Raw genomic sequence first — 19430 nt, 5'->3', positions numbered from 1 at the left:
ATCTCTTTGGTGTAAGGGGTTTCCTTGGGAACTGGCATTCAAATCGATTTAAACCGGAATCCATACCTCTACTTGGAATGCTTATCGTGGCAGATTTTCGTCTCGATGTGGCTGACGGTTTTTTTGACGTCACTATGTTAACTTAAGATACAACAACGTGAGAGGAGAGCGCGGGCAAAGGCGTTTTTTTTTTATCTCGTAGGCGGGGCCAAAGCCGTCAGAGTGATCTTACCATACGCGATACGGCAGGATAAGCATTCCAAGTAGAGGTATGGATTCGTGACTTAAACTATAGTTTGAAGCTCTAGTATGATACTACGATTGTGACTTACGGCTCGGGAGAGTGATGCGGAGACGACGAGTGGCGGACGTACTGCGTGCATTGAAACGTCCTGAATGCCAAACTGGCCAAGAAATCCCTCGCAGTTAGCAATCCAGCCGCTGGTCTTAAGCAAAAACCAGTTCGTTCTGATAGAAATTAAAATTATTATTTGAAAGTGTTCGCAATGGAAGGTTGATAAGCGTGTTTTCACTCTTACTTTTTAAAAACATCGAGACGTCCTCCAATTGTGGAATGTTATCTTCTCTGTAGCCACATTCCTTCTCTAATATCTGGAAAGTGCTCACGTGCTCTTTGCAAGCGTGGAGCGGGTACAAATCTATGATATGTTGGTAAACCACACCCCTGAAAGAAATCAAAAATGGTTAGTCTCCTTTAAATTATGCTGCAACTGAGATATTAGTTTCGTGGTTAATTACTTTCGGAAAATTGATTTAAATTTAAATTGAGTAATATGGGTTTTTGAAAATAGGTGGTAGCCTAAGTAACATAATAACCATAAGTATATCAATTAGGAAAAATTGACGCCGAACTGATTTTCAGAGCTATTGCGAAAACAAGGTTTAGTTCTCAGCACAGAGACCACTTAGGTCTAAATATGCCCAAGGTGAAAAATACTACTAGCAAGGATGATAATATACTACTCTTCTCAGGTGCAAGTCCTAGTCGGTGCTCGGGCCTGCTGGCCGAGAGTGTCAGTGTCGAACAAAAGGTTCGGTCACACAATTAGGATACTTATTGTTAAGCCTATTATAGCACAAGTAGCTATAATTATTTTCTATTTATACTACCATTTACTTACCATGTTTTGATTTCTTCTGGATTGTACTTGATAGTTGGAATTGGCATACCACTGTAAAACGGAAAATATTATTTAACCACTGGGATTACGAGAAGTCAATACGCTTAATCCGTATTAAATATGTGGTTAATCTTACCGAAATCTGATTAGAGCATTTAAATAATAGAACTAGGTATTAAAATACTATTTGGAAATAGAATTGTACTGTAGATACTTACTGTTTGTAATCAAATGCGATCAAAGCAATGTCTTTTCTGCGTTGACGGTAAGCGACGTCGGAGTAGCCCTTCAAAATAATGACAGATTAAGTTGATGATATTAATATTATGCTTTTTACCATAAGTCTGTAGTAAACTTCCATAAGTGTGTCTGCTAGTCAAAATAATTAGTGATAGCTATATGTGCTGGGACGCGCAATTGACGTAATAGTAACGGTAATAGTAAGTGTAGGGAGCTGTTGGCTCGCGTGGCATGAAGGGCTTGCCACCACCCTCCTACGCGTTGTAACCCGGCCACCTGTTTAATGGCATTAAAAGACGCTCGGTGACTTGTTCCTAAGGTGGTGCCAAGGGTATTAGCCTAGATGATGATGATGATGATGATTATTATTATTATTCCCAAAATATATGTTTAGAGAAAATGAAAACTTTAAAGTATCACGATGGGTAAAGATTCAGTTATAAGTCCACCAACAATGTGGTCGTTCAAGAAATTAGCTCTCAGTAAAAATGTAATACACGTGTGGAAGATATGGAACTGACACACTTATGTGAAACATAATTATAAACTTATGTTATGACTGAAGATGTGATTCTTACAGGGTGATCAGAATCAAGGTCCGGTTCGAACTTGGTCAGAATGTGCGTGCAGAAATCCAAATCACTGATGTGACGTGGAAACCAAGGTTCTACAAAGAGTATGAACACGAACATTGAGATTGTATAAGACTGTAGCGTACATTCAATTTTCAAAAGCTCACCTTTGATGCTCAGTCGTTCTTCGTTGAGAATATTGATCTCGGCCAAACTGTTTTGACGCAAGGCTCTCATCAGGTTCAGCAAACTCGTCCTGGTGATCTGCAGCTTGACAAAGACGTCGAACTGAAAATCTCGACGCTCGGTTTGGCGAGTTTCCAAATGCAATATTCCCCCTTTGCAGGCCTAACGAGGAAATCAAAATTTTATAGAACAATTTACAAATTGCTTAAAGGGAAATAAACATTTCTTCAATCGCAAAGCCGTAGGCAACCAATTAGATACCGGGTTGATTTGGTTTTTTAAGGGAGAAGGAGCTAACTGTTGAAGCAGTAGGTGGATTGGGTTCAACCCTAGTAACCGTTAGTTGAATTGTCCACATTAAACACCAATACGTTTTTAAACTGTTGGCGCCATCTGTTATTTAAAATTCGGTCTCTAATGGCTTAATCCCTTCGTCTAGGGAACTACTTGCTATTAAAAGGGGTACAAGCTTTTCTACCACTAGATTGCCGCTAGGTGCGCAAGTGGCATCGTGTGTTAGCAGATGATTTTGCAATTTAGTTCATATGCCTTTTAAGGGAACAATGTATTACCTCAATCAATTTGAGAATCCTGGGTAATGTGTTGATGTTATCTCCAAGTCCAAGAATAATGTTAACGGGCACTGGTCCAGCTTCTTCGTTTTTAGCAATTTCGTTCACGAGAAAAACCTGACAAGACACAAAGAAATTTTAAAACGCTATAATCTTGATTACGATTACTGTGATAAGGAATTTATGAATTTTGTAATTGCACTACTATAGCTAGCTTCAATATCGCACAGCCATCTATCGCTATTACTTTTGAAGGTAAGGATGACTTAATACTTAATACATAATAACTTTGATGATATCTGGTAACACCTCCATACCATAATTGTTTTAGTTGAGCCTAACTGGACATGCAAACAGACGACATTGAAATGTTGTAAACAATTCTAAGCGTTTAGGATTTTGAATTTCATAAACCGGGGATTAAATTTTGTTAAATCAGGGTTATTCAACTTTATTAGCCCTGATTATGGATGGCGCCCATAAGTAAGACCTACTTTTCCCAAATTTCCATTATTTTTCTAGGTTAATTACATAGAGTAACGATAGCCATCATTTGATTAATAAATATTTAATGAAAACATTTATTAATTAAATTATATTAAATTACATTTATTTAAGTTATAAATGTAAATAAGTTAAATTTAATTATTTTAATAATTAATCGACCCACCATTGTTTACTTATTTTTATAAGCTTCTATTTATCTGCAACAGAGGGCGTTGTCGACAAATAGAAAATCCCTTTTCACACATTCGGGGGATAGTAAGTATGACGAGGGTTGTAGAGAGATGGTTTGATCACTTAGATTTTTTATTTTGCGAAATATTTTTCTACCGCGGATGGCGCTGTAGTGACGCTAAGTAGCCCCTACCGATATTTTGTGGGCTTTACCTCATTACATTGGAGTACCTACGGAAAGGGAACACTACCAAGTTTTCGTGTCGATTGATCTCGGTTCTTTATGATCTCTAAATTAGTTAATTTTCGCTTTGTTATAAATTCATTAACAATTTAATTTTGAAAATTGCGAACAATCTAAGCAAACCTAAGCTAGTTAAGAGCCAAAAGGCAAAACTACGGTCAGTGTTATTCCTTTATTAATTCTAGTACAAAATTTGTATTTCAGTTCAAATAAATATCTGAGAAACTGAAATTTAATGTTCGCTAATTATAAATATTAAAAAAATAAATTTCCTTAAAATTCAAACGTGTAAAAACGAAACCGAAATTAAAATGATCCCAGTTAGATTGTAATATTTAAATTTCCCGTTATCTCCTGTAAATCAGGCTGCACCTCAGCACTTCTATGCATCTAAGTATCTGAAGGGGCTACACAGTGTCGGGCGCGCCATCTTTTTGCCACTTTTTCTTTAGCCAAACTCTCCTATGGTAGAATTGCTCAGTGATCGAACCATCTCTCTACAACCCTGGTATGACGAATGATGCGACTTGTGTTTCTATCGGGATAGCGTCGTAATCTAACCTTCTATAGGTTGAATAACCCTGGTTAAACCTTTAGGTAAATTTACATACAAGCCCCCACCAACCCATGCAGCATTCCAAAACTTGAGCTTGGTATAAAAAGGGGTTTTTGTAATTGCGAATTTTAGGTTTTGGGGGTATTTTCAACACATGCATACATAATATATCTGGATAGTTTTATATAATTACCGGTATCTTCGGTGTCATTTAATTATAAATACAGAAGCATTAGAGAGCTATATTGAGCATCTGTAGCGAGTTTGTAAGTGTGTAATCTAGATTGAAACGAATTACCTCTTCCTCGGATAGCTTTTCCTCTTCGGAATGAGCCATTTGCTCCATGAGCCAAGTGTCCTTGGCTTCTTTAAGCTTGACCGTCTCGAATTTGGCATCGTCCACCAGCGATCGGCGACGGGACGGATAGCCATGCTGAAATTTAAGAGATTATAATTAATTGTTTAAATCACCATAACAAAAATATAAGTTTAATAATTAATTGTTTAAATAATCATAACAAAAATATAAGTTCAATAATTAATTGTTTAAATAATCATAAAAAAATATAAGTTCAATAATTAATTGTTTAAATAATCATAACAAAACTATAAGTTCAATAATTAATTGTTTAAATAATCATAAAAATATAAGTTCAATAATTAATTGTTTAAATAATCATAACAAAAATATAAGTTCAATAATTAATTGTTTAAATAATCATAACAAAAATATAAGTTCAATAAATAAATAAGTGTTTACATCATCAATAATGATAACATTAATAAATACATTAATGATAACGTTAATAAATACATTAATGATAACGTTAATAAATACATTAATGATAACGTTAATAAATACATTAATGATAACGTTAATAAATACATTAATGATGACGTTAATAAATTTATTAACTATAACACTAATATATTAATTAACTATAACATTAATAAATTTATTAACTGTAACACTAATACAATAATTAATTATATCACTAATACAATAATTAATTATATCACTAATACAATAATTAATTATATCACTAATAAATTTATTAACTGTAACACTAATACATTAATTCACTATAAAACTAATACATTAATTAACTATAACACTTATAAATTTATTAACTGTAACACTAATATATTAATAAATTTATTAACTGTAACACTAATATATTAATTAATTAATTAAATAATTAAATATAACTTTTTAATTAATAAATTAATTAAATATAACTTATTAATTAACTAACTAGAACTTATTAATTAATTAATTAACTAACTAGAACTTATTAATTAATTAATTAATTAACTAACTAGAACGTATTAATTAATTAATTAACTAACTAACTAGAAGGTATTAATTAATTAACTAACTTATTAATTAATTAATTAACTAACTAGAAGGTATTAATTAATTAATTAACTAACTAACTAACTAGAAGGTATTAATTAATTAACTAACTTATTAATTAATTAACTAACTAACTATAACTTATTAATTAATTAATTAACTTACTAGTTCAGTGTTGTTACTTGCACTTACTCTATTTATTTAATTAATTATTTAATTTTTATTAATTAATTAACTTAATTTCAATTAAAGAATGAGGTAATTTTCACAATTAAGATCTAAGAAACGATGTTTAATCTATAAGAATCTAAAATCTTTAAGAAAGATTTTGGTAATTAAAATTAAAAAAATAACTTGAACACCTAATTTCCTGAGTCATCTAAACCCAGCATTTAATAACGGGAAAAATCGTTACAAATAGTGATTTGAACTTACAGTTACCGGTATTGTTTGATCCCCATTCATATTTAATTATTTAAACTTAAAATTAAAGATTTATTTGAATTTAAAATCTAGTCAAGGTATTAAATTATTTCGATATTGCTTTATATATAAGGGCGTATGGGAAGACAACCTATAATCTCAAAGGATTTATTTTATATAAAGTACAAGACTGATGTTGACCAGCTTTTTATAATTGAAATAAACGTATTTTTTTCAGTTACGTATTTCGAGGGGGTAGTGTCTAAATTGACTACCCTGTTATTCGTGACGTTATTCTCGGTAACAGATATAGGAGCAATATTTGCAAAATAGTTGCCTCGAAATTTATAGTGAGTCGATGAAGTCATTACCTGCGAAATTGCACATGGAACGGGAAAGCGGTTTGAATTAGAAGAAAAAAGGGTTTAATCTTTCAAAAGCTTTTCAATCCCGAGAATAAATTGTTATTAACGCTACGCTCCGTTATTTCGGAAAAATAATTGATTTTTCTTTAAGCTAGCCGCCGATAAGAGCGATTCAAAACGGGGATTTGGAGCTTGAATGGCTTACTTCTATTTAAACCTTGGAAAATATCGACACTCGAACAATGGCGGGATCTCGTTGGTTGCCGAAAATTTCTAATAAAATTCGTCACGGGTCAAGAAACTTCGCATTAATACCCTTATAAAGTAGCTTTTTAACTTTGACCGGCTTAAATTTATCCCCGGATGAAGCTATTGTATTCGATCAATTCGTTGTAGTCCTTGTCGCGAAAATAGACGAAATAAGGATTTAAGCCGGAATTTTTAATGGATTATAAAAGTTACTATTATTTACCGAGATGATCTTACTGTTTTTTTTACAAAATTTTAAAGAGCACGTTTTACTAAACAGCTCAACGTAGTAGCTACTATGCTCTATTAATTTCCTTACTTGAGTTTGCGAAGTTTAGTAATAACACCAGGGTTGTTGGTTTTCGAAAAAACATTCGTCTAAAGAAGATTATACTAAACAAGAAACTTAGAGGGGAAATACCATAGTAGCTACTTTGCTCAATACTTTTTCAATACTTGAGTTTGCGAAGTTTACAGTGTTTATTAAAACCTGGAAAACCTTGAAAACCTGGAAATATCAGGGAAATCGACTGTCGACAGAAAAGTCAGGGAAATATTAGGGAAATTCCAATATTTTAGTAAAAAACAGGGAAATGTTTGAGGGTTCAGAAAGTTTGCCATAAGGAATACAGATATACATTAATACGTTTTTCTTATTAAAGATTTGACTTTTATATTATTAAATTTGTAAATCTTAGTTTTATTTTATCTTGCACCTGGAAAAATCAGGGAAATATTCATGGGAAAACCTGGATATATATCAGAGAAATCGGGTTGACAATAGCTCTATGAACCTTGAGTTTAGTAATGACACCAGGGTTGTTCGTTTATGAAGATAATACTCAAGACACTAAAAATACTTTCACGAACCAAATCAAGCAAAAGACAAATGATATGACTTTGGTGTTATAATATTATATTTCAACCTAGTCCCAAACAAGAAATATATTTGAAATAACGTTAAAAATCCTCTCAACAGTCCTTATCCCAAGGTAAAAATAAATAAATTCTTGCCGTAACCTCATCTAACTAGGAAAACTAGGACTATCAATTGATTCGCGAATTTGAGAGACTAGTCTGTCAAAAACACCCAATGACTTTGTGCGCAGCCAATGGAATTGGGAACCACGTGTTGCTACATTAAATCGCTTCTTTTAAACCAACTAATTAACAGAAAAGTTCCTAGTTGTTTTGAAGCAATCTAATGAATGGTTTATCTTTTGAGCATTCATTTTAATGAGTTTACTTTCTAAACCTTTAAAAGGAAAAAGGAATTATGCCAGCTTGACATGCAATTAATTCATGGTGGTTCCACACCTAATTATTGCGATTTTATATTCTTTAAAAAAGGGAATAAGTAAAAGTGGCGCAATTCTCAATTGTGCCATTTTCACGGTTTTAGTTTTACGCCTTTTATTCACGCGATAAGACGTAAGCAGGGCGACGAAGTCACTCATTTCATTTAACATTTTATTGGGAAAAAACAGTAGAAAATAACGAGTTTTGAAGATAATTTCAATCTAAATTTAAGGGTTAATACAAGTTATTTGGTTTGAATCTTTCATGAATTTTTTAAATTAAATCGTTGACGTATTTCGTAATCAGTACTAAAGAAGTGATTAATTTAGAGATTAAGCACGTGATTAAGACGTGTAGGAGTACAAGTTCGCTGTACGTGTAGGTACTACCATAAGTAACGTAATAACAATAAGTATGGCATTTAGCAAAAGTTATCACTGAACTGAGTTATTGAGAAATCAAGGTTTAGTTCTTAGCACAGAACCCCTCGTGGCTAAATATGCCCAAGGCGAATTACACTACTACCATCGACGATAATATACTTCTCAGTTCGGTTGCAGGTCCAAGTAGGGAGCTGAGCGAGAGTGTTAGAGTCGAAAAAAGGGTTCGAAACAATAGGAAGTGTCATACTTAATATTAATACTTTACTTATGATATTACCTGTATATTTAACCTATTTCTCGCAGTCTACAATATTTTAAGCGCTTAATTTCTCCAATTATGTAAAGTAGTTTTAGTATTTCACGAACTTCCTGATTTTCAATTTGTTGATAACTAACACGTTTTAATCAGAATGAAGTGGATAATTAACAGTTTCAACGCTTTAGCCTAGAGTCATTGTCTTCAGCGATATCTCACGTACGAAATATGTTGTCGAAAGGGCAGGAAGGTCTTGTTTTGTAGGTTAAGTAAATAATGTTTCGTAACGACTGATAACGGTTCTGGGAGTTTTTAAATGCAACTGGTTTTTGGCGGTTTAAACCGGAATCGTGATGGTGATGCCGCGATTGCTCCTGGCGCTTTCAATTGACCATTTTATGACCAGTTAAATGTAACTGGTTTTTGGCGGTTTAAACCGGAATCGTGATGGTGATGCCGCGATTGCTCCTGGCGCTTTCAATTGACCATTTTATGACCAGTTAAATGTAACTGGTTTTTGGCGGTTTAAACCGGAATCGTGATGGTGATGCCGCGATTGCTCCTGGCGCTTTCAATTGACCATTTTATGACCAGTTAAATGTAACTGGTTTTTGGCGGTTTAAACCGGAATCGTGATGGTGATGCCGCGATTGCTCCTGGCGCTTTCAATTGACCATTTTATGACCAGTTAAATGTAACTGGTTTTTGGCGGTTTAAACCGGAATCGTGATGGTGATGCCGCGATTGCTCCTGGCGCTTTCAATTGACCATTTTATGACCAGTTAAATGTAACTGGTTTTTGGCGGTTTAAACCGGAATCGTGATGGTGATGCCGCGATTGCTCCTGGCGCTTTCAATTGACCATTTTATGACCAGTTAAATGTAACTGGTTTTTGGCGGTTTAAACCGGAATCGTGATGGTGATGCCGCGATTGCTCCTGGCGCTTTCAATTGACCATTTTATGACCAGTTAAATGTAACTGGTTTTTGGCGGTTTAAACCGGAATCGTGATGGTGATGCCGCGATTGCTCCTGGCGCTTTCAATTGACCATTTTATGACCAGTTAAATGTAACTGGTTTTTGGCGGTTTAAACCGGAATCGTGATGGTGATGCCGCGATTGCTCCTGGCGCTTTCAATTGACCATTTTATGACCAGTTAAATGTAACTGGTTTTTGGCGGTTTAAACCGGAATCGTGATGGTGATGCCGCGATTGCTCCTGGCGCTTTCAATTGGCCATTTTAGGACCACAACACGCGCTAAAATCCGTAATCAATATTTTATTTTATATTTTAAATATCGAAGTCTGCATCTTAAAATTCATGTTTAGGACTGAGTTAAAATAATTTTTAAAAAATTGATAATGGAAAAGCACAGGGGCGTAGGAACCGGGAGGGGCTGGGGGGGCAATGCCCCTCCCTATAATTTTGCTGGGAGGGGCAACTAATGTTATTGCCCCCTCCAACTTTTTGGTCAGTTTAAATCTTCAAAAGGCTCAAATTCTCATTTTAAAAGCATATAAAGCTTATAGAACCTCAACTGTGTTTAAATTTCAGTCTTTTCCCGACAATTTACATAGTAGTAAACAGTACACATGCATTCGGAGAAGCTACACTCCATTAAAAATTCAAAACCATTCTCCAGACCCGTTTCCGTTTCTCTTTGCCCCCTCCAACTTCTAGAACGTTCCTACGCCCCTGGAAAAGCAAATGTGTTAAAGCCGACAATAAATCCGAAAGCGTTTGTTTAGCAGATGAAAAGGTAACTTTAGATTTAAACTCCTATTGGGTTTTGACTATCTTGTTTACTCTACACTTCTACAAGTTCCCACTATACGTTTCCCACTATACGTTTCCCAGGGGTAGCTTAACCTGTTGACGTTGCTTTATTAGGTGGTTTCCTTTCGCTTGTTTCGGGAATAGGTGATTTTATAAAATGTCTTTACGCTTGCCCAAATTGTTGAAATGTTGCCCTGGAATAGTTCAGCCAATGCCTAAGAATGAGTTCATAAGCTCTTTAGTGGGAGAGAAAACGGATCCACAGCTGAAGCGGGGAGGCAACATTTCAACAAGATGGCCAAGATTATTTTATTAAAAGAACTATTGGAAGTAGGGTCAGTAAGGCTATGACGTCATTTTACTCCGATTTTGTGGTGGCGAATAGTTTGAGTCGGAGACTCGGAGTATAAAGGTTTTTCCAAAATGGCTGCCTGTGGCCTTTTTAGCCTATTAATTCTGGCTAGCAGACGACCAAATCCTATTTTCTCCTTTACACCTCCTTTTCAGAATTAGTAAAAAGAGTAGACCTAATACTCCGGAACAAGCGAATAATACGATTTAGGGTTAAGAATGTACACTTGTAGTCCGAGAACAGGCGAAAAGAAACCACATATTGTGTGCAATCAACACTTCTATAAGTTTATAAGCGTTACGAGGGGCTAACCACTGTCCGATAGACTGTACACCGATTTCGCGTTCTCAACACTGTAAAAGGTACAGAGTATAAAGAGTAGGCGGACTCCCATTAGAACAGTCAAAGGTACGAGCGTGTACACCGATTACGTGGAGAGACTAGACCTTCGGAACATTTTATATTAAAAACGTTACGATATTTTTGCATTATCAAGGCGCATTTTTGCCCCCAAAGTTTAAAGAATAGTCTTAGTCGATAGCTACGCCGCAAAATTTTCGTTTTGAAAACGAAAACATTTGAGAGAGTTGGCCGTTTTCGGTCTATCGAAATCTGGCAGCCTTGCCTGCCTTCTGGCCTGTATCTCCATACCGAAAATGGCCGACGATTACACCACCGAAGATATTTTACTAAACTGATGGGCGGCGTTTTTGACCGTTATTTTGAATTATCGACTAAGACTATAGCTTAACCACTCCATTTCTTTATAAAAGCCTAAAAAACAATAAAATAACTATTCTATAGCTTTTAAATAAAAGAGGTATTAAAGTAATCCTGTTAAATCCGATACTGGGCGCATTTTTTTAAGGGAAGATTGGTCTATATATAGTTGGTATCTTGTAATTATCGTTATGGCAGTATTCTGACGCGTGGGTCATGGACTTTAAGCTTATTAAGTAGATTTCGATGTTCTATGGCCACAAAAAGAGCGGAGAGGAATAAGAACTTCCGGACAAAGTTCTGAAAGATGGCCGAAACCGGAAGCGCGGCGGGGACAGGATCGCTAACAGCCACTTTGGGCTGCACTCTTTCTCTATCTCTCTCTCTTTCCACGGCGCAAGTTTTATTTGAAAGACTGGCCGAATTAATGGGGCCTTTGACGTTACTGACATCCATCCACGGACTTCTTTGGCTTTCTCGCAACTCGGTCAGGGGTAAAAAGAAAAGACGGAAAGTTCTCCTCGTCTTCCATGGAAGAGTTCCGGGTCCATTTTGACCGAGAAGTCAATTGGAGAAACTGTAATTGGTGTAGCCTAGGGCAGCTTGGAGCGGCCTAAGAGTTAAATAAATTGAAACATCGTCGGCTAACAAGTGCTACAGCTTTTTTTTATTAACGTAATTAGCGATCACCACCCCTAGTTTCTGTTAAACCTGGTGGCAGAAAGTTGAAAATTGTTGATCCAGCAGATCCACCATAAATTTAAAAGTTCATACTTCCTATAACAACGAAAAGGTGTAGAGGTTAACGGTAATAGTGGGTATAGGGAGCTGTTGGATCTCGTGGCATGAAAGACTTGTCACCACCCTCCTACGCATTGTAACCTGGTCACCTGAATTTAGCATTAAAAATCGCTAGATGACTTGGGCCTAAGGTGGTGATTTGCGTATTAGGCTAGCTAATTTTTTTTGTTCAGTGTGTATCAGAGCTACAGTCTAAAATTTCAACCACGCAGTCAATTGTATGGGTGTAGCCCCGTGTAGTTCGGAGCGGGCGAATAGTTATTAACAAGTGTGTATCGGAGTTACAGTCTGCTCTAAGTAGTCGGATAATACGAGATCAGCTAGGCTAATACCCAAGGCACCACCTTAGGCCCAAGTCATCTAGCGACTTATTATGCCTTTAAACAGGTGGCCGGGTTACAATGCGTAGGAGGGTGGTAACCTTCTTATACATTCCAAAACCAAATGAAAGTCAAAGATTGAAGCTTAGTTCATACCAAATCCTGCGATTTCTGGCTTTTCTCATAATCGTTCTGCACGGCTCTCATAAAGAGAATAAACGAGCGAAACAAAGACAACCGTATCGGTGCGAACCGAGCTTGATACGTGGGATGTCATTTCGAAACATAATCATTATGTAGAGTGGTTTTCGCCTGAAAATACGAAAGCCTATATACGTGTATAAAGCTAATTCTTTGATATATTGAGAAGCTATTTGAAGCTAATGTTGGAGTGGTTCAAAATAAGTGATTGAAATAGATTCATTTATACTTTCTTCCGCCCTTTTTGAAATTCACATTTCAGTTTTAATATTTAAAAATTGAAGGAGTTAATTTAATGACAATTAAATTATGGATACACCCATAACCAGCAACACTATCACTTGTACCAAAACTAAATATTGCTTGTACTTGTTACCGCAAAAAAATACTATTTGCATCCTGAACTTGTATCCAGCTAAAATATCGATTTTTATAAAGCTAAGCTAAGGCAACCTACACGAAGATAATATATTTCAAAATGTAGAATATATTCAATAGACCCATGATGAAAGTTGGGGGCCCGAAAATTAACATTTTTACCTGGCAACTCAGCATTTGGACGGAACATCAGTTTCCTTACTTCCGCCTGTATATTTAAATGGCGGTCACGTGGTTCAAAACGTCACAAACAGGATGTTCCGTCCAGAGGTCTCACTTAAGCCTCGTCTGCGGCCCCTCTTTTGTTATGGGTCTATTCCAATGGCATTACTTTATTGCACTGTATACAATGGTTTTGTTGAAAATGTTAACGGATAGATGAGGAGCATTTCGAGTATATATTTTCCAAAAACTAGGTGATTAAATGGACGCTTCAATAAAAGATACTCGGTTTCTACTCCCCTCTCCAAATTCATCTGGGAATGAGCTATTTCCGTCGGTCGGTTAAACGGTTAGAATGGCTAGCCAAATGTCATATTGAAGCCAAACGGAGACGCGTTTTTGCCCTCATGAGAATTTTGCGTCAGATAAGAAATGCGTCGGCTCACGTGTATAAGGAACATACTAATGTTAATTTTCGATAATATATTTGAAGGTAAAATATATAATGTTACTAAAACTAAGTATAAGAAGATAATATTGTTATTATTATCATCCTCTTATGGTATAAATAATTAAAATTATATGTAATATTTTTATAATACCGGGCAATTTTAAAGCTTCTCATGGAGGCAGAGTTAATTCATTTCGTATAAAATTATCTTTTGGAAAAAGATGAAAACTCATTCATTTAGAACTAAACATTACTTTTGCAGTTCGGTATGCAACAAGTGTTTCCTTTTAACCAGGTAACGTTTTTGGCATGTTAAGGCTTAGCAAAAAACCGATGTTACGTCCATAGATATAAGAAATGTATATAAAGGTCTAGATAAATTTCGGGGCGTCTAAGCCTAACATAAAATACGGAATTGACACCTAGCAGACACCGAGGAAGGCACGTGACCAAGAGCGCGAGCTCTCTTAGCATTTTAGTACTAAGTGCTTGACCTTTCCGCAGGCCGTAGTCTTTAGACACCATCTGTTGGTGACTTTTAGTATAATTTTTAAGCAGGAGACAATGGCTCTCGCGACGATAGCACGAGCTTTCTTACCGATAGATAGCGTCTTATAAGGATAGCCTGCAGAAATTACGCGTTTCTGCTAGCTGTCACCTCCGTATTCACTCCCTTTGAAATATTTTATCTAGACCTTTATATACATTTCTTATATCTATGGTTACGTCCGAGAAAGTTTCCAGCTTTCTAATATTTCAACAAGCACTATATAAATAATATCTTATGAGTCCTGGCTGTCGGAAATTTTACTTCTTGGCAATTTCTGGGAAGATGTTTTATTTAAGCGCCTATTGCTCGTTTGCTTAGCGAACCGAATAATAGAAGATCTGTTTTCGACAGTTGAACGCTAGAGCTGGTATTTTACGGAAGCTCTCTGCTGGAAGCGAACCTTTACTTCTTCTAGCGTTACTTAATGCCCGCTATTAATTTAAGAAGAGCTTCGTCGGAGGCAGAGAATCTCTCCCAGCAGCGCCCCGAAGCGGGGATTGCTTATCAATCAAAAGGCCATTCCCAAAAGTTACTTACGGGACCTGAAGACGGAGACTAGAGACCTCTCGTGACACTTTGCCGAAACTTTTCTCTTCTACGCGGTTGAACTTTGAAAAGCCTCGTATCATACTGAACGGATACTTTTCAAGTACTTAGGACAAGTACTTTATATGGAAGGTTCAAATTCCGTGTAATGGCGATTGAAATTTCCATTTGGTTTTTACTTAAAATGAAAACATTGGTTTCAAAAGTTATAATCTAATACGATTTAGGTAAAGGGATAACCGGCGATTTCAAAATAAAGTTTTAACGGTAAAGGGAAATCAAGGGCCAAATGATGGTAAATCCAGGACAGGACTCTGGTATACCTTCACACCGGGCCGGCGTTAGGGGGGGGGGTAAGCGGGGAAAAGTACCCCGGGCCCGGGCCTCCGAAAGGGGCCCGCTAGAACGGGTGTCTAACTAAAATTTTCTGATTATTTCCAAAAAACAAATTTTGGAGTAAAAATTACCTGGAGCCCGAAAATCCTAGCGCCGGCCCTGCCTTCACACGTACTAAATCGGTCGTCCACCAAAAGATACAGGCGGCCATTTTAGTAGCGGGGAAAAAGGAGCAAATAAAAAAATTGGGAGGAAAATCAAGCAGAAATTTCCGGTTTCCCGAACGCCATCTAGCGTTGACTACGTCGGAATTCGGAAATAAGTGGCGGTTGTAATTCGAAAATCCTGCCATATTTTTAGATAATTTTTTAACGATTCTAGGAAAGCATATGTTTAATATTATATAATTATATATATTATACTAATTATGAACTTAGTACGTATAAAAATAAGTACTTACATTAATAACCACACTATATATGATAACTGTGAATAAATATTCCAGGATATTTACTACGACGACCACGTGTATTGTTTTTGAAATTTGTCCCTAAAACATTTGACCCCGAAAATGACGTAGTGGTCGGGTGTTAGCGCTGTTGGACGGGTTTTTCGCAGAGAGTCATGTCCTGGATTTATCATTATTTGGCCCATGGGGAAACCGAAGAATTGGATGGAAAACCCTTTTAGCCAGTGGAGAGAAACTCTACGCCATAGAGTAAACCACTCACATAGAAGGCTATTAGCGAAACTTGTGAAAACTTTTCGTACGCAGCTTCTTGTTTTTCAGGCGTGAAATTAAGAAGTTTGCCTAAAGGTCATGTACAATATCTGGATAAAAAAGTTAGTTTATACTCTAAAAAATGTAAAAACCAAACCATCGCTCTTCGGACTATATTTATTCACGCCTAGAAAACGAGCTGGCCTGTTAGGATTCATGTTTCATGCGCTTCCAAAGGGCTTTCCTTTCTAAGCGAGTGGGTTAATCTATGCTTTACGCAGAAAAAGCTGTTTCATGTTGGTTCTGCGAGGCGAAAGTGCCAACCATTCCGCCAACATGAAATTTTTCTTTACCCACTCTGTCATCATTTTATAATCTCTGTAATCGTTCACTGATCAGGGTTGCCACCGTTATTCCTCATTCAAATTATCTAATTTTTCCAGGTTTTCCCTGACCATCTCCGGAGATTTTCCCAGACTTATTTTGTGCGAAAATTTTATATATTTTTACTTATATTTTAGTAATAGTTTCTTATTTGCAACCGAAATTAAAATCCCTTGATTTTTCCCTGATTTTTAGACTAATTTTTAAAATTCCCTGACTTTCCAAGAATTCCCGGTTTTCCAGGTACTGTGGCCACCCGGCTGATTACGTAATCGGTGTACAGAAAATGGCAAGTGGTAGCCGTGGCTCCAGTGGACTTCTACAATAGTAAAATGAACCCCTCCATATTGGAAGTTTTTTGGAACTATTATTAAAATTAATATAATTTTTGTAAATGTTCAATTATAATTTATAGGAAAGAACAACAAAATGAACTAGAACTACTCCGATGGTCACCGAAATATCACAACCAGCAGGGGCGTAGGAACCAGGGGGGTCAAGGGGGGCAATGCCCCTACCTAGAATTTTCTGGGAGGGGCCTCTAATTGCCCCCTCCAACTTTGTGGTCAGTTGAAAACATCAAAAGGCTCAAATTCTCATTTTGCATGCATAAAAAACTTATAGAACTCAACTGTGTTTAAATTTCAGTCTTTTCCCGCCAATTTCCATAGTAGTAAAATGTACACGTGCATTCGGAGAAGCTACACTTCATTAAAAATTCAAAACCATTCTCCAGACCTCTTTTGGTCTCGCTATGCCCCATCCAACGTCTAGAACGTTCCTACGCCCCTGACAACCAGACCAAAAATTCAGTCAGCTATGATGAAAAGTCAAATCTCACTTCACACTTTGGATAACGAAGTTTATTAGTCAGATTTCCTAATATTCAAATATCGGTTTTTCTCTTCAACGAAAAGGCAGTAATATATCAGAATGTCGCAAAGATAAAAACTATCAAGTTGTACGAAACCAGACTCGGAATTAATGAATCTATTAGCGTTACTGTTTGCCTGACACCGTGGCCAAAGTAACGGAAAAAAACTCTAAGAGCGGCGCTAGTTTTTACGAGCACGTTGGCTTTCTGGAGATTAAGTTATTTCCCTTGATACAAAGGAGTGGAGGCTGATACTTAAGTAGTTCTCCCAGAAACGGTTCGTCGAACAGCTATCGAACTTTCTCGCTTTTTTTCCGTTTTCAGGTTCCTAACTTGATCGACCCAATTGTACGAAGTTTTCGAATAAGACGAAATAATTTCACGATAGAATAATCGTTTATCAACTAAGGCGATGCATTACTTAGATAATGTTAAAACAAATTATGTTCACTTTATCCAGAATATATTTATTTTCACTTTATCATCAATGTATTTATTTTCAAATTATCATCAATATATTTATTTTCACATTATCATCACTATATTTATTTTCACATTATCATCAATATATTTATTTTCACTTTATCATTAATGTATTTATTTTCACTTTATCATCAATGTATTTATTTTCACTTTATCATCAATGTATTTATTTTCACATTATCATCAATATATTTATTTTCACTTTATCAACAATATATATATTTTCACTTTATCATCAATGTATTTATTTTCACTTTATCATCAATGTATTTATTTTCACTTTATCATCAATGTATTTATTTTCACTTTATCATCAATGTATTTATTTTCACTTTATCATCAATATATTGATTTTCACTTTATCAACAATGTATTTATTTTCACATGATAATCAATGTATTTATTTTCACATGATCATCAATGTATTTATTTTCACATGATCATCAATGTATTTATTTTCACATTATCATTAATGTATTTATTTTCACTTTATCATCAATGTATTTATTTTCACTTTATCAACAATGTATTTATTTTCACATGATCATCAATGTATTTATTTTCACATGATCATCAATGTATTTATTTTCACTTTATCATCAATGTATTTATTTTCACATTATCATTAATGTATTTATTTTCACTTTATCATCAATGTATTAGAATTTATTTTCACTTTATCATCAATGTATTAGAATTTATTTTCACTTTATCATCAATGTATTAGAATTTATTTTCACTTTATCATCAATGTATTAGAATTTATTTTCACTTTATCATCAATGTATATATTTACACATTATAGTCAATGTATTAGAATTCATTTTAACTTTATCATCAATGTATTAGAATTTGTTTTCACTTTATCATCAATGTATTAGAATTTATTTTCACTTTATCATCAATGTATTAGAATTTGTTTTCACTTTATCATCAATGTATTAGAATTTATTTTCACTTTATCATCAATGTATTAGTTTTCACTTTGCGCACGTGTTTTGTATTTGGATAGAAATATTTCACGATTATCTCGGTAGGAGCGCTGACGGGCGATGCAAATTGTAGAACAGGGGATTTTGCTTAGGTAATAATAATCAGCTAGGCTAATACCTTAGTGACTTAAAATGCCTTTAAACAGGTGGCCCTATTACAATGCGTAGGAGGGTGGTGGCAAGCCCTGCTCGAGCCAACAGCACCCTACACTAACTATTACCATAAGTTAATGATCATTAACTTATGCTATTACTGTTAATCTCGACAACTTTTTATGGGAAGGGGAAACCGAAGAAAACAAGATTTCATTCGGGTGCTAAGAATATGGGAGTAGAAACCGGTACCACCCAATAATACTTCATAGCGTAAGTTTGTCCGCTTTTAAACACAAAATACTAACACAGATGGCGATGCTCTGTGTGAAATAGTGTCGAGATACATCGAAAAAAATTCGATATAATCTTAGGTATTTGAATTTGCGTTCTTCAATTAACAGGAATCGCAAAACGTTTCTGCACCAGGCCCTTAAAGGCCTAGGATTTCTTTTGCCAGTTTTCCCTTAAAGTTTTATTCCCGCCGCGCAAATATCCTGGTGGACGGCCAACGTGTTCTGCGGTTGGCCTACCACCAGGATATTTGCGCGGCGGGAAGAAAACGTTAAGGGAAAACTGGCAGAAGAAATCCTAGGACTTTAAATGGAGAAATGTTTGTTGTCGTTGTAGGTATAGTAAACCTGATTTGAATGAAACTTTGAATGAAATTCCATCAACCGAAGTGCTTTGTTGTCACGGGGCAATAGTTTAAATTCCCATGTGCACTCTTTAAAGGTAAAAGAATGCATTTATTTCCCCAATCCC

At 35.5% G+C, this 19430-nt stretch overlaps 1 protein-coding gene across 3 annotated transcripts in view; it reads right to left on the bottom strand.

Moving 5' to 3' along the window:
• ple (tyrosine hydroxylase ple) overlaps positions 1–19430 on the bottom strand; it is a 60028-nt gene that overhangs the window by 4335 nt on the left and 36263 nt on the right. For all 3 annotated transcript variants that reach the window (XM_090164679.1, XM_090164678.1, XM_090164680.1), the window contains exons 2-9: positions 4489–4623; positions 2713–2829; positions 2122–2302; positions 1961–2049; positions 1361–1428; positions 1143–1193; positions 540–685; positions 333–468 (exon numbers count right to left, since the gene is read on the bottom strand). In XM_090164679.1, the coding sequence (XP_090020805.1) occupies positions 333–468; positions 540–685; positions 1143–1193; positions 1361–1428; positions 1961–2049; positions 2122–2302; positions 2713–2829; positions 4489–4623 (923 nt within the window). The remainder of the gene's footprint in view (positions 1–332; positions 469–539; positions 686–1142; positions 1194–1360; positions 1429–1960; positions 2050–2121; positions 2303–2712; positions 2830–4488; positions 4624–19430) is intronic.

Source organism: Leiobunum rupestre, chromosome 2 (assembly GCF_980474605.1).
Source record: "Leiobunum rupestre chromosome 2, qqLeiRupe1.1.hap1, whole genome shotgun sequence".
Taxonomy (NCBI): Eukaryota; Metazoa; Arthropoda; class Arachnida; order Opiliones; family Sclerosomatidae; genus Leiobunum; species Leiobunum rupestre.
Note: the sequence above shows the minus strand (reverse complement) of the source record. Positions and strands in the feature narration are given on the sequence as shown.